This window comes from Pseudopipra pipra, chromosome 10 (assembly GCF_036250125.1).
Source record: "Pseudopipra pipra isolate bDixPip1 chromosome 10, bDixPip1.hap1, whole genome shotgun sequence".
Taxonomy (NCBI): Eukaryota; Metazoa; Chordata; class Aves; order Passeriformes; family Pipridae; genus Pseudopipra; species Pseudopipra pipra.
In genome coordinates, this window is record NC_087558.1 from 11,252,543 (window position 1) to 11,278,554 (window position 26,012).

The 26,012-nt window shown below is 45.4% G+C and overlaps 1 protein-coding gene across 4 annotated transcripts in view; it reads left to right on the forward strand.

Annotated features, from left to right (window-relative positions):
- The window catches only part of TP63 (tumor protein p63), a 106,200-nt gene that overhangs the window by 11,239 nt on the left and 68,949 nt on the right, over positions 1-26,012 (forward strand). For all 4 annotated transcript variants that reach the window (XM_064666211.1, XM_064666209.1, XM_064666214.1 and 1 more), the window contains 2 exons: positions 12,352-12,480; positions 13,187-13,319. In XM_064666211.1, coding sequence (XP_064522281.1) covers positions 12,352-12,480; positions 13,187-13,319 — 262 coding nt within the window. The remainder of the gene's footprint in view (positions 1-12,351; positions 12,481-13,186; positions 13,320-26,012) is intronic.

A 26,012-nucleotide genomic window follows, 5' to 3' on the forward strand; every position in this document is an offset into this window, starting at 1 on the left:
ATGTATTGATAAAATTATAGGGAGCCAACCCTGTAATTTCTTAGCACCCATCATAGTTACAAAAGCAAAGATCCTGTGAGTGCTCCAGGTAGCGTTCCCTTACACACCAGCAGTGTTCCAGATAAACAGTTCATTTGTTCTTGTCTTCCAGGACTATAATCTGCTCTTAATTCTTTGTTCTTCATCTGCCCTGTCTTGGAGCTATTTTGTGACACAGAGAAAGGTTTCTGCAAGTGCTCTAATTTTTGAGAGAAGGATTCTCTGCCCTTGGGCTTAGCAATAGCTGCCCTGCCACAGAGTTGCTATGTGCTGAAAAATGCAGCTTGCACGGTATTTAGCAGAAGACTATCACTGGTGGTAGGGGTGAGGAATGGGAGTTATTGTTTAATATCCAAAACACATCACATTTCACAAGTTGGCTGTGGGGGTAAAAAGTGAGAGCTTCAACCGAATTCATATTACAAGAATCTGCACCTAACATCTGCTTTGCTGATGTTTCTGTTTTGCATTTTAATTATTTACTGAAACACAGGATGTTGCTGTTTACAGTTTCCTGCTTCTAAAGAGTTCTGGGGACTTTCTGTATTATCGTTTTTATATTTTTGTAGAATTCGGCCTTTGAGAGAAAGTTTGAGAGAGGGACTTTGTAAGTCCTCTGAGCAGTTCATAGAGTAAAGAGTTTGTGTAACTAAAGACAGAAGCGGCTTTTGTAAGAGTAGGTAATTTAGGCAGCCAAGTGTCTTACCTGGCTTACAAAATGTCATGAGTCTTTTGCAGTAGACAGTCTCAGAACCCTCCTGTTCTAAAAAGGAATCATGTATTTCATGTTCCCTGTCTGGCATAGCTGTCCCTCTGCTCTATGACTATATTTATATGACTAAATGCCCTGCTATGCATAGTTTTACAAGGCTGAAAATCAGCATAGGCTGCATGATTTCTCTTGCTTTGCTTCTTCTTGGTGGGGGGGCCATGTTGAGGCCTATGTGGGATGTCTTCTCCCCAGCCTCTCAATGCCACCTCCTCACAGTGGCCAAATTTGAGGAACGCCTGTCCTATATGGACCGGGACAACAGCAGCTCCGCACCTGCTGTTGGGTGGGCAGGGATGTCCGGTGCCTTACTTGAGGGTGTAACTGCAGCACACCAATCACCTGGGCAAACAAATCCTAGGAGCTGTTGGGGCAATCCTGGCAGAGAGAGAATCTGGCTCCTTAAGATGTCAAATTGATGTGGGTTTGTTTGTTTGTTTGTTTTTCTGGTTTAACCCTGTTGCACTTCGGGAGAATTACTGCCCTAGTTGTAGTCCCTAAGCTGTTACTCTTTGCACCACATAATCTCCATTTATTGCGTTAACAAAAAACCAGTCAGGAACTCAAAGAGATCTCCCTGGCAGCTACCCAGCACAGTGCAGGTCCCTGTTTTGGGGGATGGCCCCCATGACGAACCCTTGATCTGAGGGTTTCTCTCAGGTTCTCTTGGTGATACACTGCCTGCAGCTGGCACTTGCTCTGATAGTGAACAGTCCTTAGGAAGGGATGAGCTCAGGACATTTGGTGGTACACTGGCTTGGAGAAAGCTCATCTGAGACCAGACATAACTTTTCCCTGCTATATAAAATGAGAGGTTGGGCTCAACAGTGCTCACAGTCATTTCCTTTCCAGATAGCCCTGTGCTCAGGTCAGGGCCATGTCTCAAAAACGTGCTTGCATGCAGATAAGGACTAATACACAAATCAGACCTTGAATTCTGGCCAGACCAGCAGTGTGGATGTAGCTGAGGCCTTTCCTTGCTGCTCTACCCTGGCTTCAAGTTAAACTTTTCCGTTAGTTTGGGTATTTTTTTCCCTTGGCTCTGGCTTCTTTCAGAGCCTTGCAGTATCTAATAAGAACCAGTTCCTCACACCCTGATTGCATTTCTGAAGCTCTGATGTGCTTGGATGAATTATTTTACTATCTGTAATAAATAAAATAATTTTTCATTCTGTGTTGTGGTCTCTGTATTGGTGTGATGAAGATAGACCAGTGAAATTTGAGAGATGCTGGTTGCACTCAACACTGCAAAAATTCAATAGACAATAGTTAAGAGTCACATTTCCTGTGGGAAATACTGAAAGCAAGCTCCTTGTAAAAAAGAGACAGCAACACATTGAGGTAGATACTGGTTTTGGGTAAATGCAGGAAAAATACTGATGACCAAATCTCAAAAGAGGGGTAATTGATTGGGCAAGCCTCAGGAAGGTCAGATTTCTGACCATTGCCTCTCCAGAACTTCAATTTTCCTATTAAGTACCTAAAATCACTACAGAAGAGTAGTGATGAAGGCCTGTAATATCTGTATTTTTCTCATGACTGCCATCTCTTGAAAATAACCTTGCCCAATTTAATTTCTGGAGCTGTTGCTTTCTTTTCTTTTAATATTCCCTGATGCTGTGGAGACCTGGGTAACTGGAAAGGATGTGGTTAACTGGTTTAGGCTGCTCTGGGCATTTAACAACTGCCTTTCTCCCACTCCTCCTCCAGAAAAATGAGGGGTCTCTCCATACTGTGTAGCAGAATGCAACAGCAGAGGTGTCTGAGTCTCCTACTTCCCTAGATGCTCCCAGGCTGCAAACCACTACTGATGGTGGATGAGGGGACCATGGAGTGATTTTGGGTTAGGCATTGCCCCCGGAGAGACAAAAGATGGTCTCTGTTGTCTTTAATTGTAGCTGCAGCTGGGCAGCAGAGGTTGGCATGTGACAGCAGGGCTGGAGGCGGCACTGACCCAGCAGGAGACCTCAGCAGAAACCTGTGCTTGTCCTCTCCTCCACCGAGCAGAGAAAGCATCACTCTCTTTGTCCTGCTGTAAAACCGTCAGGGGCTGGCTGGCTGCAAATCGTGTTGAGCAAACTCCGAAAGGTAGACCCAAATATGTGTTCTCAGCTGTGTATGTGAAACTGAGCAAATGATGTCTTTTACTTAGACCAAAGGGATTTTTTTTTATGGACTTGAAAATGTTTTGTGGGTTTTGAACAGTTTGCCTGAAAAGTTTCTCTAGCACTTATTTTTGGACTTGGTTCAAAAATACCTCAGAATTTTAAGGGCTGGACCTGGATTTTTCTGCTTGTGATGCTTTAAGAAGACTATCTCACTGTGTAAAAGCTTTCACCTCTGCCCAGCCGCTCTGACTCTTCCCTCTGCAGGTGGGCACTGCTTTTAACAACCACTGCAATAGGTTTGGGGAAGGGATTGACTGGAAAAATGAGTTACAAAATAATGCAACTGCTTTTTAATTGGTTTTGGGTTCAGTGCTTCCTTAAAATTGATTATTTACATTTCCTTTTATTATTTAAATTGAAAAGTCTTGAGACCACCTTACGCTGCAGAGGTACTGATTGTCAACAGGTCGCTATGTGCTTTACAAATCTGGGGATACTCCTATACCTCAGGAATGGAAGGACAAAGATGGACAGGACACCCATGGGCTGGGGGTTGGGCTGGGTGTCCCGAGCTCCAGGCTTGCACTATAATTCTGAGCTTCTCCACAGAGATTGCTCAGGTTCCTAGGTGGTCTTCTGGACATTATGAGGACTCTGTACTCCAGACTAACATGCACCAATTGCAGTGGAATTACTGTGGCAGTGCTTCACCTTGGCCAGAGCTCCACCCTTCAGCCCCTGCTGAGAAAGGGAGTGGGTGTCAGGGCTGAGCTGAAGGGGAGGGGATGTCCATGGCTGAGTTTCCAAGGATGGGTGAGAAGGGGGTGTCCAAAATTGAGTGGGAGATATGAGAGGTCTTGGAAAGTTCACAAGATGCTGAAGGAAACCTTGAAGGAAAAAAAAAAATTAGGGGTGACTTTCTCTAACAATTAGGGGACAGTAGTGCTGGTGGAGTGATGGGCTGCCTGAAGCCCTGAGGACAAAGAAATACCTCTATTATATGGAAGTGGTGACTGTTGTCAGGCTGATAATGATGACATGTAGATAGCTGATGTGATGAGACATTGATAGGAGATGCAGTGGGTTCCTAGGCTGCAGGGGTTACTGATAGCACACTGAAATCGTTCTGTTTCCAGAAGCCATTCCCAGCAGTTTGCAGGGAGCAGGCCATGCAGTGCTCATGCTGGAAACCCTTGTCATGGTAGTAATGGGAATGCAGAGGGAGTCTTTTTCTCCCAGAGGAGCTCTGCAGTCTGTGCTGGAGCAGGGTGCTGGCATGGGGCACATGGCTGCAGTGATATAATGTGCTTTGAGGGGTGGCCACAAAGCTGCAAATGTAGCATTCACTGCAGGCAGTCTTACTCAAAATGACTCTAACTGAAAGGAGATGATGAATGGAAAAAAATCCCCCTTGTGTTTTGCAGCATGGTGAATTAGGAGGATCACTGTGCAGCCAGTTTCACTTTCTCTGATATAGGTCAGTCTTTTCTGCGCACTGAAGACTGAAGCAAAGAGCAATTAGGAAGCAGAACGATCCCTTCCTACCCCTTTCCATTCAGCTCACACACATATGCATCCAAAAGACAAATCTAAGTCACAGGGAGATCAGGATGCACTATTACAGTAGACCCTAGCAGAACACTGAGCATTCCTCTGAGACAGAATTGCTTTATTTCCTCTAAATATATAGTTCACAGTTGAAACAGGTTGTGTGCAATACAAGTGCCATTTGCCTACTGACTGTGAAAGGTAACAGTCACAGAATCACAGAAAATGCTGAGTTGGAAGCGACCCACAAGGATCATTGAATCCAGCTCTGGCAGCCTTGGTGCTGTGACCAATTCCCTGGGGAGCCTGTTCCAGTGCTCAACCACCCTGTGGGTGAAGAACCTTTTTCTAATATCCCACCTAAACCTCCCCTGACACAACTTCAGGCCATTCCCTCGGGTCTTGTCACTGGTCACCACAGAGAGGAGATCAGTGTCTGCCCCTCCTCTTCTCTTCACAAGGAAGTTGTAACTGCAATGAAGTCTCCCCTCAGTTTTCTCCAGGCTGAACAGACCAAGTGACGTCAGGCTCTCCTCATATGGCTTCCCCTCAAGGCCCCTCACCATCTTCACAACCCTCCTTAGGACACTTTTTAATAGCCTAGTGTCTTTCCTATATTGTGGAGTCTAAAACTGCCCCAGTATTACAGATGAGGCCGTATCAGTGCAGAGCAGAGTGGGACAATCACCTCCCTCGACCAGCTGGTGATGGTTTGCCTGATGCCTCCCGGGACATGGTTGGCCCTCCTGGCAGCCAGGGCACTGCTGGCTCATATTCAGCTTTCCCTCCCTAGTCTGTCCTTGGATGCTGTAGGACATTGTCAGTGTCACGGAGCCCTTCGCCACTGTCACTCCCAGTTCCTTCTTGTGTTCCCCGTATCTCCTTGCCTGTTGGCTACTTCTGAGATCAAGGGTCACCCTTTTGGCAGTCAGCTTCTTTCACATTTTCTAATGCACATCTCTGTGCCACTTAACCACTTTTCTCTCAGCTGCCCCTCCCCATAACCCATGCTGCTGTCCACATGATTTTTTAATGAGATATCAGATCTGGGAAACATCTGAAAAAAGTGAGAATTGGGAAAAAAGAACGGACAATTGAACCATAGGTGAAAGTTATATTCTGTCTCAAAGGAATCCTGAGTTGGTGTTTGTTATTCCTTACATTTGTCCTTTCTAATCCATGCAACCATCAGTTTTCTTTTGGACTGACATATAGAAGCAGTGTTATATGGAAAGACAATCTGAAGGGTTTAAAGAAGTTGCTGGAAGTCTAGATTTTAAAATGCTAAATCTGAAAGCTGGGCTCAAAATTGAAAGGACAATAAATACCTGTGAGCACAGTTCAGCAGGACCTGCCTCTGCCAGGATGGGAGTCAGTCTATTTTGGGATCATGTGAGCCAAGACCTTGGAATATGGCATCAGGCAGAGAAAAAAAAGAAGAAAATGCATTTTACAGTGCAATTCATGCTGGGAAGGGAGGTTGCTTGTTGATGAAGTAGACACAGAAAAAGTGCACTAGAGTTCAATGAAATTCAGCCACAATCTTCTCCGAGGCAGTTGAGAGCCTGCCTGTCTACCATTTGGCTTTCATTTTGGCACCCCTGTTTGCAGCAATGAGCCAGGCTGATTTCCAAAGGTCTCTAAGGGGTGCTTCCAGGGTATGCTCTGCTGGTCGAGGGTGGCCACTGCGGTCATGGGGGACAAGAGCGCTCTGCACTTCGGGGAATTCCAGATGACACTGCCTGCCAGGCGCACGCTTGTCCCGTGCTGCCAGACCCCGCATCCTTCTCCTCTTGCACAGCTGTGAGCCTCATTAGGTACCGATGTCTACAAATCACTGCAGTGTTACAACGCAGAGCAGGGGGAATTCCAGCAGGACGAGGGCTGCCAAGTTCCTCGAGTTTTAATGGTGTGATCTGAAAAGGAGCCCCCTCCCCACTCAAAACCTAAAAATACAACTGACACCAAGATTTAGGCATTTAGGCGTAATGCTTGTGAACTTTAAATTGTTTGTTTACCATTGCTTTTGATACACTTCAAGGTGTAACTGCAGAAGACAGGGATGAGCATGTGGATTTGGATTGCTGATTGCCGACTTCTCTGTGACTTAATTCTCTACCCAGCTCACACCCTGTGATGGTTGAACACTGATCTATTAATCTGTGCATGAATTAAGGGTTTTTAAGGGGTTAACTGCTTTAAGCATTCAGGAAGAAAGATTAGGGTTTAGTCTGGGCATATAAATTGGAATTACACTTCCACTCTGCAATGTGAGTATGGTTTAAATCTAGTCACGGCATTTCTGCAGCTTTGATTTTCATTCCTGGGCATCAGCATTTTGGTGCCTGAAGATAGATAAGTGAAATTTGGGAGTTTCTTGTTGTAGGAGGTACAGTGCATACTCCACCTGAAGAAATTAAGGCCTTTTTTAATTTTGCTATCTAAACACCCAAAATCATTAGTTCCTTTTAAAGCAAGCACCAGACTGGGACTCGGGTGACCAAGGTTGTATTTCTGGCTTGCTGAGTAACGATGAGTAATCCTATGACCTCCCAGTGTCTTAGTTTTCCCACAGGTAAAATGGGAGTAATTACCCTGTCTTCCTTTGTAGAGCACTTTGAGAATTATGAATAAAATGAGCCATATTAGATATCATTATTTAGACATCATTAATTATTTTTTGGTACATTTGCATAATGTGGAAGTGCTTTCTTCATAAGACCAGATGTTCTTCTCTCTGAATCAGGGTTTCCTGAGTACTCCACTAGCAGGTCCTTTAGGGGAATATATCTTGTGAAAAAAGAGCAAAATCTGTAGCTTACAGAGAAAGACTTCTCTGGCCCCATCTGCATGTCCACTGGCTGAGAACTAAAGACTCAGTGATAGAAAACTGTACACCATTGATAAGACATCTCGTGGGGACAAGCAGAAAACAACATTCTGTAATTTTGGCAAGAAGAAGAAAAAAAAATCTCCAGATCATTTTGCTCATCCCTATTGTGAAAGTTTTCATGTCACAAAATTTTACACTGTGGTTATACACCAATATCAAGCCATGAAGTTCTGCATCTTCAAACTATATGATAATTTCTGAGAATTTGCCCAATGCAGGAGGAACGCAAACGACCCCAGAGCTCCAGCTTTCAAGGGAAGCTAAGGAGAACAGAAAGTGCTTGGATCTCTTGAAACCCAACACAGCAGCTTCACTGAGATACCATATTCATTTCTGGTTTCCTCATAAACTGTACTATTAACCCAGGAGTGGCTCAGAGTGTTGAAGCACCAAGCCCATTTTGGATGAAAAAACAAAGGAAACCAGCTATCTCTTGGTTGCGACAGTCTTTATTTTTGGAAGGAGGCTGCTGGACTCACACATGCGCCCCAGTGGTGCTTGAGCTGCACCCTGTGTCAGATTTGACCCTCTATCAGCGAAAGCAGGTGGCACCCGCCTTTAAGGTTAAAGCTATAGGGGAGGGGCTGTGCATGCTCAGTATCAAACCTAGGTCTTGTTTTCCTCAGGAGCTCCAGTTTTTTCCCCAGTGGTAAGTCAAACCTGGGTGTTTTGGCTTTAGCCCTTTCTAAGAAAGATTATTTGCACTAAAAGGTGGCATTTTGGGTGAGAAGTGTTGCTGTAATGCAATAGTTGAGTTTAATAGTTTTCTGTCATTTTTTCCTGCTGTGGAAAGTGGTTTGGGGTTGTTTTGTTTTGTTTTGTTCCTTTAATGTCTTTGATGTGAAGGTGGAAAGTGTGGTGAAGACTGGAAGCATGTGCTTAGACTGAGTAGTGGGAGCAGAAATGTCTTGTTTTCTCTCTAGTTTGTGGTCATGCTGGGCCAAGCAGTCGGAGCTTCATTTCCTCCAGTGTTGGGACCTTCACTTCCAGAGAAAGTCAATTGTAATGCAGATAGGTTAAAGCTTATGAGAATCAAATTCTGTGCTTGCCAGGATTATTTGGTTTGGCTGTTGGTTTTTGGAAGGGTGGGTTGCTTTCTTTTGTTTGGTTGATTGGTTTTTTGTTGGTTTGGATTTTTTTTTTTGGTTCAGTTTAATATTCACAGCCTTCTGGAAGACTCTGAAAGTGAGTGCTGCGTGGACATGGCTACAGGGGCATGTGTCTCTCACTGCTGTATTTTGCAGAGATCTCGCTCATCAGTGAGATGGCAAAGGGGATCAGCTGGGACACATGCCCAGTGAGGGGGCTGAAGCAGCTCTTCTGGGGGAGTGGTCAGGGGGCAGCAGAATAATCAGTGTGTCTTGAGGCTTCAGCCCACCGAGTTAATCTGGAAAACTGCTTTCACCTGGAGTCTGGGCTGCTCTTGCTCCATCAAAATAAATAGGATGGAGCTGAGCTAGATCTCAGTGGGAGTGCATTGCTGCCTTCGACTGGGATTCAGTGGCTCAGGAGCAGTGTTCCAGCACTGCATGAGGAAACACTGTGCTCTTGGTGAGGTCCTGCTTCTCGGAAAAGATTTAACTTGCTATTAATAATCCCCTAGTGGTTTTTGAAGGAGGGACTTGTGGATGCAATGTCCTATTCAGCTTGCAGTTTGATGGGGGCTGTAAATCCCCCTGTAGTTCCAGTCTGGTGTAGCCAGTGTTCTCTGCTTGTGAAAAGCAGCCTGCTAGGTAGTTCAACAGTTGATGTGGGGCCTTACCTTAAACAGAGACACACTAGACAAGACTTACTACTATGCATTGTTCTATTGTAATCAGCAGTTTGGTGTAAGAGCCAGTGTTCAGTAGTGCCATTTCCTGTGATGCCCTTTGGGACGAGTGGATGTGGCTAAAAGGGATGTTGCTTAAATGTCTGTTGATAAAAAAGTAGCTGGTTGGTAGAACCAATTTGAGCAATGCAAATGCTTGAAATCTTGTGTTTAACTTTAGGCACACTGATTATTTTACTGTAAGTAGAGCATTTGCTGATGTGGGAAAGGACAATTAACTAGAGTAGTGACATTTACGGATAGATTTTGCTTAGGCTTTAGCTGTTATTTTCCTGTGGAAATTCAGGCCCTTAGGTATATGTTTAGTAGACAGAGGCTGCTCCTTTGTGTTGAAGGCTGATAGAAGGAAAATGGCACTAGGTTTAGGTTTTATTAAAATCACAGGAAAGAAGACAGTTTATCTTGTATGCAGCTTTGTGCTGAAGTTGGTTTTCATGCAGCTTGACAGCCCTTTCCCACCTGAGAGCAGAATGCTCCAAACTGAGTAAAAAGCAATGCTCACTACCTGTCTAATACCCACAGTATTATCACAGTTGCCTTGCCAAAGCTGGCTACCTAATCCTGCTGCCTCCTTTGGAAATAGACTTGTACAGGTAGTAAAGGTTGCAGAGAGTGTTGAAGGAGTCTCTCAAATTTTGCTTCTGTGAAAGCATTAACCAGGAGACTTTTTGTGCATGGTATAGGGAAACATGCCTTTTTGGCTATCAGGTAGAATCTGATAATGCTTTTCTTAGAAACAGTAAGCTAGGAGCTTGGCTGGGTGCAGGGATAAAAGTGAAACAGCTGGAAAATATTTCTCTGGAGAAATTTGGAGTTGTGTTTGGTAGAGGGAAGTACCAGCTGTGTCCTTAACTGGTGTTATCAGTGTGTGCAGCTAATACCTCCTGCCTCTCCTGCACTGCAGGCTGTGGGCACTGCTTGTTTTGGGGGGAGGTTTATGGTATCGCTGCTGAGTGGGACCACCAGGGCCAGAGCAGGCAGGGTGAACTGGGTTGCTTTGCCTTTTTGAGACCAAGAACTTTGTCCAGGAGTGAACCAAAGCTGGGGCATGCTATGGCATGCAGGATTCTAGTTGCACTGAGACTTTTCAAAGGAAAGGTCTCTGAGGAAGGTCTGTTTTGCTATAACTCTTTATCTGTTGAAGTTAGTTCCTGTTTATGCAGTAACAAGAAGTGTACAAGTCATGAGCAGTTATGATAAGTGGCAAATAATTGTTAAAAGTGACCACTTTGGTGGCTTGGGAGAACCTACTGTGGGGTTTCTCTGCCCATTCCTACGAGGTCAGGACTGAGTGCAGGGTATTGAGCAATGCCTGAGGTCTGTGGGTTTAGTGGCAGAGCAGGTTGCAGAGCACATGCTCCCCCACTGTGATCCTTCAAAGCTTGTGGTGGCATTGAGTTGCAGCTTATGTGGAAGGTTTTAGGCTAGATGTGTTCTTCTGGGTTTCAGTGTGGCATTCTTGAAAGTGTCTTACCAGACTGAAAGCCTGAAAGGAGTAATTTCTGGTACTTTGTGGGATAACTGCTGTTCTCAGAGGATTTGTGATTATTCACATGTAGTGTGGATATGTGCTCACATCTGTGAGGCAGAGCTATTAGCTGTGACACTTCTGCATTTTAGTTGTCTCTGGCTGTTCATGAGATTTTAAATGATGTTGGTTTTGGTTATTTTTCATTACAAAAAGGATAAGCAACTGAAATGATACTTTCACCTATTTTGAGGCATGCCCAACTTTGGCTCTGGGAGCTTAAGACACTTTGATTTCCATTAGCTTAGAACAATGGTCTGCTCTTTTCTAAGAGCAGGAAGTTGTGTGGACAGCAGAGGTGAGGAAAGCCCCACTTTTTGCAGAGCGGAGTCATCCTCAAAACATAAGAGGTCACACAAATTAAGTAAAGAGAACTAGATCCCTCTCTAACAGCAGCCAGAAGTAGATACTTCAGGAAAAGAACTGTAGTGTGATCTTCCCTCTGAAACACTCTTTCTTAATTTTGGCAGTTTAATAAATTAGGGTCTTCCAAGCAATTTGTTTAGACCATTGTGTTAAGCAGGACAAATATGTGCCAAATAAAATATCAGTCCAGTTCTCTTCGGAATCCAGTTATAACCGTGGCTCTTGCCACTGCTGTTTCCCTGGCAAGGAACATGGCCATTTGCTTACATTGTGCTGAAATACCTCTTTCATATGAAAATTTTGCAGGATGCCCCCAACCCTGTAGCAGGAAAGGTGGTCACCTGCCTCATACTCTAATTAAAGTTGAACTGAGAGTTTTTGTCAACTGCAAATATACTCGAGAAATTCCTCCCGCTCCCCTTATATTCCTGCAGCCGTCAAGTATTTTGACATGGGTGTAAAAGCTGCTGTGTTTGAATTTAGAAATTGGCCAGTGGGATGAGAATGTGCAGCTGTGGAAGGCATGAGTGCTCCAGCTCTGTCACTGCTTCTCTTGGGTCCACCTATTTCTGTGAGGCTTGTGGGAGGTTAAGGGGATAAAAATGGCCAAGGTAATTAGCAGATCTGGTGGAAATCAGTGGGTCAGGCTCTGAAATCATTGGAGGGGAGAAGGCAGTAGACAAGTAGAAAAATTTTTGTGATGGAACTTATTTCCATAGAAAATAGAACAAAAATATTATTTATTATTATTTAAATTAAAAAAAAAAAATACTTGGTTTGAGACCTCAGCTGCAGTGGCTGGGTGTAGGAGAAGTTGCCTAATCATCCAAGGGCATGCCATTTAGAGAGGTAACCAGCCAGGGACAGTGAAATCACACCCTGCTTAGTTGCTTCACCTGCTGCAAAGACTACCTGCTTTATATGGGAAGTTGATTATTTTGGGGTAAAATGGAAAGTGGATTTTTTTTTCTCTCTGGGATTCTTATGATGCAGCATCCCAGTGGATTCTGAGGGATATTTAACTTATTGGGAAGGTTGGCCAAATTCTCTCTCATCTAAATACAGCATCTGCAGCAGTGTGGAATGTGTGTTGTACAGCTGTGAATGTTCCAGGCATTCAGCATGTCTCCTTTTTCACACAATAGCTTCTATTTATGGGTTTTCATCAAGTTGTACTCATGCATTCAACATGTCTTTGTGTGTGTGTTTTTCTTTTTTTTTCTTTCTCCTTTTTTTTTTTTTTTTTTTTTTTTGCTTTTGTTTTTTAAGGTTTGTAGAAACTCCGAGCCCCTTCTCCTGGAAGGAGAGTTACTACCGATCAGCCATGTCCCAGGGCTCACAGCCAAGGGAATTCCTCAGCCCAGAGGTAATCCAGCATCTCTGGGACTTCCTGGAACAGTAAGTAGCCCTTATATGGAAATTGTAAGAGGTGTTTTAGGACAGGATGCTCCAGGGATTGATGCTGGGGATTTTGAAGCCTTATGTACCTGTTGATTAGATATGGATGTGATTATTAGATGTGTCAGTCTGTGGTGACTTACAGCTCTTGAGCTCTCAAGAGGTTCCACATCCAGGCTATGGGGACCAAATGCAGTGATCAGCAGTGACACTGACTCTCTTCAAGACCTCTGGCTGAGCTGACTGCTTTCTAGGAAATGATCACCTAAGGCACATGGTTGGCATTTTCCCCTAAGGAAATGGAAGGAGGTGAAGATGGTGCAGAGTTCACCCTCCCAGGTCCAATGAAGGAAATAAAACTGACTCTGTTCCCATTCCTGACTTGCCATGACTAATGCTAAAACAGTTACTGCTATAAATCCTCCATGAGTTCTGTCTTTCAGTGATTTAACTCTTGCACTCTTATCTCATCTTTCTGGTCAGGGAAGTGAAATGTCCCTCCAGGCCCTGTCCTGGTTTGGGGCTGCTGTAGTACAGCGGGTGAGGAGATAGTTGTTCGTTAGTAATAACTTACTTTGTCATGAGACTGGTTCGTGGTTATGCTGAAGTACTGGATGACACCCTAGCAGGAGGCATGGGAAGGGAAGGTGGGGTGGTGGAAAATGGAATTTGGCCAGTTTTAACTTCAGTACTGTGTTCTTTTCAGGCCAATATGCTCAGTTCAGCCAATTGATTTAAACTTCATCGATGGCCCATCTGAAAATGGCTCTACAAACAAAATTGAGATTAGCATGGACTGCGTCCGGGTGCAGGACACGGAGCTCAATGACCCAATGTGGGTGAGTAGTGAGAGCTTCCTTGACCTTTGGGGAAACATGGAGAGTTTTTGCAGGAGCTATTCCAACTGTGTTGCCCCAGGTCCATCTTCCTCCCTTGGCTGACTCCTGACCTGCTCTCCTTCTCCTGCCACAGCAATGGCAGGAGAGAGGGGTGAGGCAGCTAAACTTGGCAGGAGAGCTGGGGAGTCTCTTTCACACACTACTCAACCATCCCTGCACTCTTCCTGCTTAGAGGTAGTTTTATGTGGCCTTGTTTGGGTTCTGGGCACAGTCGCAATTTTGCTGATCAAGGCCAGAGGTTCTTCACTGATTTTTGTTCTCTTGAGGGTCATATAGGAGTGAAAACTTTTTTTCAGACCACAGTTGGGTTTTTTTTTCCTCCTGTTTCTCCAGACTAGAGAATGTTTATATTGAGTCTTGGCCATGGGTGTCTCATCAGTATGGCTCAAGACTGGAATGCAGATGAGGCACTGGTGGTTGTTGGTTCATTGCCTTTGGCACAAACAGACTGGCTCTTTCTTAGCAATAGCCCTACTGAAGAAGCCAGGTGCTGTTCTTGCAGGCTGGAGCAGGAGCTATTTTGAAGTTTGAGTTGTTCATGTCCTGTTTCTGTTCTTCCTGGGTTTTGTATACTTTAGGATAAAAATAATGTGTAGTTTGAAATTTGTTTTGGTGTCTGTAAATTTTCTTGTTCCACTGTTTCCATCCTGAGAAAGTGGTGCCATTTGATTTCCTGGTTAATCAACCACAATTTTTAATGTGCCCAAAAATGGTATGTTGGCAATTTGAATCCTGGCAGTGTTTGTAACCTGGTGGATTGTGTCTGCAAGCAAAGAACTCCTGGGTCATGCTGATTGCAGTCCCCAATGACAGACAGTTTGATCTGTTAGTGCTACTTTGGTGTGACTGCTGGGGAGACTGCAGTGCTCTTCTTTTTCCATGGAGGTTACAAAGGGTTAAAAGGACAATTTGAGGTTGGGTATGTGCTCAGCTAATGTGGTGAAGCTAATCCAAGTGCACAAGGAGAGGTGACTGAAATTAAGTTTGGTTATCTTTTGATTCTGCATTTTTGGGGGCACAGAGGGGTGGGGTACAAGCCTTCCATCAGCATGTGGATCTCAGCTTTTTCCACCACTATAGCAAAGCTCCAGTGAAATGTTATCTCTTCAGTGGGCCAAAGATTCTCCACGTTTACAGGGACTTCTGATTTTCAAAGTGCATAGTAATAGTCTGCTTGAACTATGTCCTCTTAAAAAACAATCCCCACCAGTTTAAAGATCATCAGCAGAAACTTTGCTCCTTCCACGCTCAAATCTGGACTTGTGGCATTGAGCACTAGTAAAGCCTCCCCATCTCCAGCTCCTCTGGGCTGTCTGCAGAGCACAGTGGTGGCTGACGGGCTCACTGAAGGCCTGTTCAGAGTCTGTGGAGCAGAGAAACATGAATGGAAAGACCCTTTCCCCTGTCTTCTCTGAGCCTTGCTGAAGTGAGCACTGGTGCTAGGGAAGGGCACAAGCAGCTTGCTCTATGCAATAAGCTCTTGCTTATGATGGGCTTGATCCCAGCCTTGTAGGAGGCATTTCTGGAGAGGCCAAGCTGTACGGTGACTTCTTTTTAAGAAGTGTTTTTCACTGACGTGACAAGCTGAAGGGGGAGCAGGGAAATTCCAGCCTATCCTCACCCTTACTGTAAGGCACCAGCTTAGAGTACATTAATGTATGTACATTAACAAATGTTCCAGTTTGTCTCCAGTGGAAGACAGCACCTTCGCTCAGTTGAATGCTGGACAAAAGCCTTCACAAAGCAAAATATGCATCGCAAACCTGTGCAAACAGCCTGTCTTTTAAAATGAGGAAAGCTCTTTTTACTCCCCTTACCACCACCACCACCTCCCTATAAATTTGCAAACATCCCTGACAGGTGACAACTCCCCTTGCAGAGAAGTCTGTGTTTGCTTTGCTGTTTCTGGGGCTCAAAGCGGCTGCAGCTTGCCTTAGCAGAGAATGTGTAGCCCGAGGCAAGGTGTTTGCTTTAATCTGAAATACCTTACAACCCTCTTCCCCTCCAGCTTCTCTTTTCCTTTGGATAGCTTCAGGGCACGAGCTTTCCTTGCACCTGTCTCTCCTGTAACCTCAGCCATGTCACTTCTAGACACGAGGTGCTGCACGCAGCTGATTGCAGCAAAGGGTTGAAGAGGGCAGATAAACAAAAAGGAATGCAGCAGAAACAGAGGGGCCCTGGGAGATGAGCACTGAGATCAAGGCAGAGGGCTTTATAGTATTACATTTGTCTTAAGAAAAGAGCAAGGCCAGCTTTTCTCCAAAATGTATCACCATGTGAGATTTAAATGGGTGCAAAGCAATTAAGACTGGTGTTTTTGAAGCAGTTGTCCTTGTGTAGACTTTGAGGCAATCCCAATCAGCCTTTAAAATAAGTTCTGCACCTTCTTTCAACTTACTTCTGAAAAATGAAACTTTCAGTCTTAAAAGATGTCCACCTTTGATCCCAACAGTTGTATTGGTAAGACCTGTGATTTTTTTTTTTTTAATTTTATTTTTATTATTTAACTTTTGGGGTACAGTTGTTTGTTCACAATAGAGTTGGCAGTGGGGAAGGAGCTATAGTGTTCAGAACAGTGCCTGAAGAAACTGTCCTACCAGTGGACTGGAAACTGAGCATAAGTTCTGCCTTCCTGAACACCCATTAGTTGTGTTCATTGCCTTGAAAATGCAACTGTTTGGAGAGAGAGCTGGAGACACAGAGATCCCTCTCATCTGAGCCCTTGCAGTTCTCACACACTTCTTTTTAAGGAAGAAACATTCTTCCTGTGTCCATATAAGAAAGGGGTAAGAGAAACTGGTGTTCTGCACTGTCTTGGGATGAAAAGAGCTGGAGGGGCCAGGAAGAGGGTTTGTGGGTCTGGTGTAACACCAGACAGTCAGCAGCCTTCCCTGGCTCTGTGCCTTGTGACCAGCTCTTTCACAATGTCCTGGGTGGCCCCTCCGTGAGGCTGTCAGCTGTGCCCCTTCCTTTCCTCTGGTGTGAACCACGGGCAGACTGGAAAATCCCAGCAAAGATCTGCCTTTTTGTGTGACCAGAGTGAATGGCTGGTGGTCCCTGTGGGTGTGGAGAACGTTTAGCTTCTGCCATGGCCCTAGTGTGGGAAGGAGCTGCGGATGTCCAGGGAGGTAAGTTGAATGTGTGTCCTTGTGGGCCTCCTGCCATTCATTAAGCCCACCAGAGAGGGGGTCCCCATCCTCTACTCTGATCAAGGATGCAGCCAGCAACCATAGGGTCTGTGGTGGGGTGGTGTCTAACTCCCTGCGTTCAGGAGGAACACTGCTTACAAAACCTATAACCTGCAGTGCTGGAAATTAGGCAATGTTATAGCAATTTTATATTTTTGTCTGACTGACTAAATGCCCTGGAGCAACAGGGAGGAGAGGTCTGGAGACCTCTCTCTAGGAATGAGTGTGTGGCAGTGCAATAACCCTGCATTGCCCTGGAGCCCTCTTAGTGCTGTCAGTCTGACCTACCGGGTGCAGAATTGCTTTCCTTCACCATCCCTCAGAAGTCCTGTAAACTGTTCAGCAATGCTTAGAGATGCTAGTCTGGACCCAAACAAAGCTGCTTTGGGCTAAGGACTTCAGCGAGCAGCATCCTGATAAAAGTGTTATTTGTGGGGTTTGCAGAGTCTTTAAGTCGTCTGCCACCACCATCCCAGCAGTATGTCCAGGGTTCCAGGGAGCTTGCTGGCAGGAGCTGCAGTGCTGTCCCCAGTGATGGAGCAGCTTGTCCCCCTCCCCCTGTACATACCTTCCTTTCATGCCCCTGAGCGAGCCGTCCTCCCGCAGCCCCTTGCCTAACCAGTTCAGTGGAATGCCTTTTGCCCAGACAGTCGCCGTGGTCAGAGTTTTCTTAACCTGGATCCATCCCTCCCCATAAAAGGCAGAGAGAATTCCTTGTCCTTTTTTTTTACTTTTCGATATTTATTTGTTCTTCCTCGTCTTCTGCAAATAACTGTGGGGATTTGCTGTGTGTGGCTTGATTAGGCACTGCTGAGCTCCCTGTGGGGTGGGTTTTTGCCTTGGAGATGGTGGTGTAGTACAGGAGGTTGTCCTTTTGAGTTTGGGTACTCAGCTTCATGGGCTGTGGGTGTCCCAAGCCTGGTAGCTGCAGAAATTTTTGAGGTGAAACATGCATTTCATAGTTTTATAAGTGAGAGCTGAAGCTCTGTGACTGCTGTTCTCCTCTATACATAGAGGTGAAGATAACTGTTGGCTCTAGGATAGACAGGATGCATCCCATGGAGGACATGGGGGTGTCGAGGCTCTTAGCCTCAGCCCTCTTACCAATGACACATCTCAGAGCTGGTGTTTGATGATTCCCAATGGAAACAAGAAGCCTTTCCCATATTTAGCTTGCTGTAGGCGCATAAAGGAGCCACCCAAGCCACTTTGTACAAGATACCCTCCCCTGCTGCAGCCCAGTGGGCTGTATAGGAGCTACTCTGGCCCAAGGTAGCTGCTGGCTCTCTTCTGCATGCTTTCAGCCTTGGTACTGTGTAAATCAGTTCAGTAATTCATACTTGGCAGCTATGCACTGAATTCCTGGGTCCCCATCACCTGGGAGCTGTGGTCAGGATCAGATGTGCAACACTACGAAGGGCAGACGCAAAAAAATCCAACTTACTGTCCAGAAGAATGTCTGTGGTGTCCTATCCAAGACTTTAATATTAAAGCACAGGCTCTAAACTGTGTTAGCTTTTAATTGCTTCCTTAAAAGTGTTTGTGTGGTTCAGGAGGACTCCACTTGCTGCAAGGTAATGGCTGAAGAAGCAGATGAATGCTGGTTAAGGGGCGGTGAGACTGTGGGACAGGCTGGACATCCCTGTGTATTCACAGCAGGGCAGGGAGAGTGCCTTGGTGCAGGGACTGACTAACACATGGTGCGTGTTTCCACGGGCTCTAGCAGGTGTTGCAGCCCTGCATTTTGTTGGGAAATGGTTTTGCACCTGGAGGATAAGGCTGATTTGATAAATAGATGCAGCAAAGTGGGTTGTGTGGCCATCTGTTTCCACGCCTAAGTATTCCTGGATTGACCATAGAAAGGAAGGAAGGACTTTGTACAGCACAGGGATGTGATCAAAGCTTTTATTACTGTCTGGTTTGTGCTTGAGAGAGTTTGAGGCTTGCCAAGTTTCTCTTCTTTGTGGGTATTTATTCGTTCCATAGCTGTGCAAAGAAAGTTGAGATTATGCAAAGGCATTTCCATAATGAGCAAATGCATTACTCTGTTGGAAGCTTCCCTCCAGCACCTCTCTTGTTTGCAGTTAAACTCAGAAGCTCTCCTAATTTAGGCTTGGCTATGTAATCTTGCTCAATGTTTAATCTTCTGCAGCGTAGGTCCCTCCAAATGATCTAATCATCACATTTAGAGCTGCAGATCCAAATCTAGAAATGGTCAATTCTTTCAGATAAGAATGAATGTAAAGAATGCATTTGTACATTCAGTTTGGTCAAAGCTTGAAGACTTCTCTCATCTCTTGTGTATCAGGAGTCTAAAGACGTATTTATGTTTCTTTAAAATAATTTTTCCCTAGCTCCCTTTCCTGTGCTACTTGGCCCTGGTTCTGGCTGCAGACCAGGGCTGGCTTCATTTCTTCCTGTAGGAATGCAGCCAGTTGATGAATATCCTTACACCAAGTGTTTTATTTTGATGTAAATTCCCAGGATTCTCAAAGGTATTGAAGAAAACTAATGGGTGATATGTCTGCTGTGCTATAGATCATTTTGGAAGCATATTTAAGATTCCTTTAAATATTTCTTCCCTTTGAGCATCTTGCTTTGCATCCATCTTGGGAAGGAATAAACTAATTTTAAGCTGAAAAGCACAAAACTACTGGAAGGTAGTCACATGTGAGATGAGGTGTTTGTTCTCCTCTGGAAGGGTGGCTTTAACTCCACGATTCGTATTGCTATGAGCACCTGAAGTGGAAGAGTGTAGCAATTGGAGTCCTGTCATCTGCCCCCATACAAATACCTCAGAACAGATAGGTTTGCTGCCATGAAGTGCAGCATGAACACCAGTAGAAGTGGAGTGGCCATCCCCAGAGTTTGCCTTCCTTTAGACTTTTTGTGTTTGTTTTGATTGTTATTTTTGGTTGTTTTTAAACCAAACTGCTGGAAGAAGGAATGTAAGATCCTTTTCTCTTGTTAGCTGGAAGTAGGGTGATGAATTGAGCTGTCTATATCCAGCCAAGTGAAAACTTCATGGAGCTTTGTGGTGTCCCTCTTTGTAGGCTGAGATGGATGGAAGATGGAGAGCACCTCTCAGTGCTGTTGCAAGCTGCAGAGCTGACCGTGCCAGGGAGAGGTTGCTCCTTTCAGGCTAAGACAGACCTGGAGCACAGCCCTGGGAGTGTCCTGCTCGCCTTCCTGGTCCAACACAGCCAAAGTGTCTGTGCTGCAGAGAGCTGTGGGGTGTAGCTTTTGTTTTAAAAGTCATTTCTTGCATTAATTGGGATTCTTGCTTTGAAGAGAGTCTCATGCATCCAAAGTCTCACTGTATATGTTGCTTTGTGGTTCTGCACATCCTGCCCACAGTCCTGTTAATGACTACTATTTTTTCCTCCAGTATTTCATGGGGAGACTTTTGGACTAGATAATATTTTCTTCTGAATGTCTATACCATCTGCTTTCCACCTCACTGTCATTGATTTGATAGCATTAAAATTAATGAGGGAGTGAATTGTCAGGCAGTCAAAAATTAAATCAGTCTCTGTGAAGCATAGATTAAGGAGTGGTTTGTGGCCTGAGTTCGTTTACTCACTGGTAACTGAACTCTTCACTAATCAGCATCTGAATTTGCAGAGATTAATAAAAGATCAAAGGAATTTTCAGTAATGAATGTAACTGCCACTCTAAAAGAATGGATTTTTATCTCCAGCTTGCTTAAACAGAAGGAAAAGGTACCCTGAAGTACTCTTATTTCTCTTTGAGAACATGGATGGGTGTGGTGGACCTCATGGGGATGTCCAGACTGAGTTAAAATTAAACAAGTCTGAAACAAAAGTGATCAGTCTTCTGGGAAAGATCTCTAACCCAACAACTGAACCCCATGGCCATTGCCATACTGGTGTTGGACATGGCATGCGAGAACAGGCAAGGGTCACCCACAGATCAGCACTGCAAAGTACAACATTTCTGCATAGGAAACAAGGCATAACCCAACTTCCTGGCTGCCTCAGGAGGTGTGTGGTACCCCAGCACTCTGGCACAAGGTAGGATAACAGTGACGTGTTAACATGAGAAGCGGGAATGGCCATTGGTTGAAGGGGCAGGGTTTAACCAGAGATTTGGAAGACTGTTCTCGAATTATTGCAAAGTGGTAACCTTCTTTTCAATACTGGATTATTTTGAAAGGGTCTGGGTGGGAGGGAGTTGGCAGTGTAGCAGAGTCTAGTTGGAAAGAGCTGCTATGATTGTGCGTTTATAAACAGTTGTGCATTTCATGAGAGCAATCTGTAGTTTATACAAGATAAGGGAAGAAAAACGCTTTCCCCTCTGCTGCTTGTGCAAGAGCAGCCCTGGTCTATCAACACTTGCTCCTCTCTCTAATTGAAAACAAAGGCTCTGTAATCTGTCGCTATCTCCTTTTCCCTTTCCCTGGCCAGAGCGCTTGGTCTCTGGGATGCAGGTTTGTGCCATGGCCCTGTCCCACCTCCAGCTGCAGGGATGGGACTGTTTATGCCAATCAGGAGCAATTTTCATGAATTTTCTTGTGTAACCCTCGGTTAACTTTCAAAAAATATTTCACAGATATGGGAGGGGGCGGGGAAGGAGAGGGTCAATCATGCTGTTTTGAGCATCCAAAGATCCTCATGAGGCAAAAATGCTGTTTGAGTGTTGAGGCTTGTTACTCCAACAAAAGAGCTGCAGAGGCTTGAACCCCCAAAATCCCCTGGTCATATTTCCATGCATGAGTGTCTGCTGACCTGCATTTTGTGTTCATCAGTGCAAAAGTGTCTGCTGGCCAGTGGTTTTGTGGGCTTATGTGTTGCCTTGTCAAGAGCTCTGTGTTCATACAGTGTTATCTCTCAGCTTTTTTAGTGAAAGCAACTGTTCTTTAAAGAGAATCAGTAGGGTACAGAAAAAGTTAGAAAATTAGATAAAAGGAGCACCAGGAATAAGCAGAAATACTTTTTAATAAATCATCTGTATGCTCTGTGACCAACCTATGTCATACACCAACTGTGAGTCCTTGCTGGCACTTTGATGGGAATGACCCTTGATGGTATTGGAGGGTTTTTGGTTGTGCAGACGTAGGGCAGGTGTGGGGGCCTTGCATCACCTTGGCTGGAGAGCTGAATCTCTCCGGAGGAGTGTTTTGCTCTCTCATTAAATGGAGCTCAGCAGCCAGAGGGCAGAGTGCCCGAGGGCTGTGTGCGCCCTTCCTAAACCAATATTGCACAGTGGTTGTGAAGGGAACTGGTTTTGTTTCACAATTCCTTTCCACCTTCCCTCTCCCTGCTCCCCTCCATGTAGTGTTATCTCCTGACATGATGCCATTAACTCTCTAATTAGCCCTAGGGGTGTTCTGGGGGAGATAACGAGACTGTAGGAGCTCAAATAAGCAGCGTGCGCAGATGTTTACCCAGGGTCGGAGGGCAGGGCTGTTGTGACAGGCGATTGCCTTGGGGAGGGCCTGTTCCTTGGGGAAGGAGAAAGGGTCCTGCACCGTGGGCAAAGCTGGAGCTGGGCTCTACTCCTGTCTTTGGCAAGTCCACCTATTTACCCTGCACTTTCAAAATAGGGGGAAAAAATGCAAATGGGAGTCCTTGGAAGAAAGGATTGATCCTCAGTACTAAACACTTGCAGACAGGGCATGTTTGTAGCTTGAAGGCTCATACATCTGAGCGCATTCCAAAGGAATTTCTGGGCTTCCGACCTGTCCCTGGGTCAGTGGTAAGTAAGCCAGGAGGGAATTGAATTTGTACTCCCGGGTGTAGCAGACAGGTTAGCTCTGAGAGCAGGGGCTGCCTGGTCTCTCTCTTGCACAGGGATGAGCTGCAGCTCCACGCAGTGCTCCAGAGCAGCCTGCCCAGGATGCACACAGGGCTGTAGCCAGTCAGCAGGATGATGCCTTTTATGCATCATCTCTCTTTTTTTATTTGTTCTATCTTGCCATAGATGGTTGGATTAAAAACACACACAAAAAAAGGAAAGTCCCTGTTTCAGGGATTGGGATGTTTTTCCCTCCCTTCCCTGTGGTTTTAGCAGTGAAGTTTACTCTGCATAAGTTTTTGAGAGGGCAGGTTGACTTTTACATTTTCTTGAAAGTATTTTCCTTTAGCTCTTTAACCTGGCTGTCTGCTGTCGCAGAGTATCATGTCTGTCCCTGTGAAGTCTTTACTGGAAAGACTCTCAAAGCCAATTGGTGGAGGCTTGCTTTTTGAGCATTCAGCAGTTATTCAGATGTAACAAAAAAAACCCACAACAAAACAGCACCAAAAAACTGTTCTATTTTTCCCCTCCTCCTTCTGTTATCTCAGTCCTAATTTGTAAACATTTCTGAGTTCAGTGAATGTCACAGTCCGTGGTGACGCGGTTGATCCAGATGCTATTTTTGTAGGAGCAGAGAGATCTGAGCAGATTTTTTTTTTTTCTTTGATCTGCAGAAAATTCTGCATGAACCATCTAACATGCAGGCAGGTGTGCATGCACACACCCCCCCTTCTACGAGAAATTACACAATCTCCAATTAACACTGCAATTGTGGTCATGACGTTTTTAATCGTCACAATTTTGCGCACTTACCTTGCGACCAGGAAGGTTGAGAACTTGCACGTGGTACTGGTGCGAGAGACTGGGATGAACCATATAACAGCACAGAGAAAGAGCATTGAAACAAAGAGCCTGAATCAGCAGTTTGGCTTGGCCGACAGCTCATTTTGGAAACTTAGGGGTCTTGTTTGGGTATTACTTTGTTCTTCAACATACCAGCAGGAGCCACAAAGCATTGCCAGAAGCTTTCTAGAATATCTGAGTCAGACCTGGGAGAGTTGCAGCTGAAACTTTCAAATCTAACTAGCAATTATTATTTTTAGTTTCCTACAGTATTGGAGGTAAATTGCTTTAAGGAGACTTCCTTTCCTGAGGCTAAGCTACTTTTTTAAAAAAAAATTCAATCCAACTAAGTATCCAAAGCATGAAGTGCCAGGCTTTTCTCTTGCTGCTTTGGCTTGATTTCTTTGTTTTCTACTTTGTTCTTTTTCTGTTCAGGGTGGAAGAGAGTTTATTGGACTAGAAGAATAGAGTTAAACCTTGTTCATCTGGCCTCAATATGAAGTAATTCTTTTTAACATGTGAAAGAAGGGCCTTTGCCTGAATCTGTTTGCTTTTTTGATTGGTGTGATGAGGCATACATACCTGTTTACAAAGACTGTCTTGCCATGACTTCAGACCATTACAGTTGGTGTTTCCCTTGGAGACCTGTCCAGAAGGCTCAAACAAATTGTAACTATCACTGCCCCATGGCTGAAAAGTGAGTGTTCAGTCTGAGGAGGTGGGGGATGTCATTCTGCTTTTATGACTCAGCCACTTAAACATACGGTATTTCAGGGAGTCAAGTTTTCCTCTGAGAACCTCTAAGATAGGCTGCCTGGCTGCTGTTAGGTTGTTGGAGGCTCACCTATGTGAAATTTTTTGCATCTACAAAAGGAGAGAATGAGAGCCTGAGAGCTTTTCTTTCTGGTGGTAAGGTAGAAAAGCTCAAGCCTTTGCTTTTCCCTTGTCCATTAGTGCCGGTACGAATATTCAAGGCATGACACCAGCCCACGGGACAAGGGAAAGCATCTTATGAACATCTTTAAGTCTGGAGCTAGTGAAACAAAGTTTGGATCCCTGGACTGATGAGAGGGGTATGCTTGTGCCTGGGCTGCAGCAGCGCTGGTGGGTGCAGTGTCTCTGTTACCTCCTGCCACCCCTGTTGGAGTGGTGGTGGCCTTCCTGGTGTCCCTTGTGGATGACTGATTTGCAAAAAGCCACTTGTCCAGCATCCACTTCAAGGTGACCACACAGGCTAATGCCTCTGAAATACTGAGCCAGGTCAGGGCAGTGTGTACAGAGGGAAGGGATTTGTGCTGACATGTCAATTTATTCATGCTATATACACTTCTCCTCGTGTTTGACATGCAGATCTCTTTGGATAAACTTCCACATATCTCTTTCTATCTGGGTGTTGCTTCACCCACAGCCACCTCCAGCCACCTGTGGGACAGAAGATGGCAGATACATAGCACAACAATGCTGCATTAATGACCTGGAAAAGGAGGATCTTCTGATAGCATAGCTATGAAAGAGGTTTTTGCAATGACTTGCTGAGGTTGGGAGATTTATCTGTGTATCTTCTCGTCCTCTCTCCATCCTGTTCATAGATTTTGAACTCGTGGGGCAATATCAAAAATTTGACAGTATTTAGAGATCATAGTCCTCTGAGCACAGCATAACTTTTCCTCACTATTGGACAACAGATATCCAGAGGTGACTTCTGGTTTGATGTCCAGCTCTGTGTAAGCTTTGCAGTGCTGCTACAAAGATCTAGTTGGTAAGGGTGCTGTGGCTGCTCCCTGGAAGCCTTACCTATATCTCCAGATTAGCACTTGTGTGGCTTTTTGGCTTGTGCCCATCTCGGATGACGTCAGGTAAGTACATCAAGCATAGCCCCTGGTGTTAAATGGTGCTGGGGAAGGTGGAGAGGAGGGGAAGGGGCTATGGCAGTGCTCTGTTGAGTTCTTCCTGTGATGTAGGAAATCTGTGTGCTCAGCAGGCTCTTGCTGCCTGGTAACTCAGGAACACTGATGCTGTGCATGGCCTCAGCCTGAGCTGGGATGTTGCTGGTGGTGATAGGCAGGGCTCTGCCTTCTCTGGAGAGGGCTCAGTGCTCCTCTCTGCAGCCTGTTCTTGGAAGTGCCTCCTTGCGTTGTGCTTGGTGAGGAGGAATTGGTAAAGTGCACTGGAAACACTTGAAACCTTTTGCTCTTGTGCCCAGCAGCCCCCTGTTGAACTGTGCTCACAGGGTGGGAGCTAAATCAGACCCCTGTCGTGCTTCTTGTGGCAAGAAGCTGCTATGGGGGAAGGAGGGTACTGCGATCCTCTGCCCTGTGTTTGTTCTGGTTTTGCTTCCTGCCTGAAGATGGTTTTGCTCCATTTTATTAGTGGCAGTCTTACGATTGTGCTGCCTGTCTCTAGCCTGGAGAAAGGCTCGTGTGAGCTTGCAATGTCCTTTAATTCACAGGGACTGCCGTGTGGTGAAGAAGGCAGCCCAGAAAGCTGTTGGCCCTGTGAGAAGCACAGCCCGCTTGCTTCCATCTCCCTGTGAGCCCGAGTCCCCTCCCTGTGTGCTCAGAGAGCTGGGGTTAAGTGATGCCCAGAGGCGAGGCGTGGCAGGGAGCAGCAGCAGCTCCTGGGCAGAAGCTGAGCTTCAGGGAGGTGTTGAGGCCGTGTGTGGGTTTCAGCCCTGCCAGGGTCCCCTCTCCCTCCCTACAAAGCACCTGTGGGTCGGTCGCTCAGCACTCGCGGTGGGAGGTTTGGTGTTTTCTGCGAGCGCTCGCAGTCCGTGCTCGGCAGTCCGGCACGGGTCTGCTTGACGACAGGTCCTCAAATAAAACCAGGGAGCGCTGTCATTAGGCTG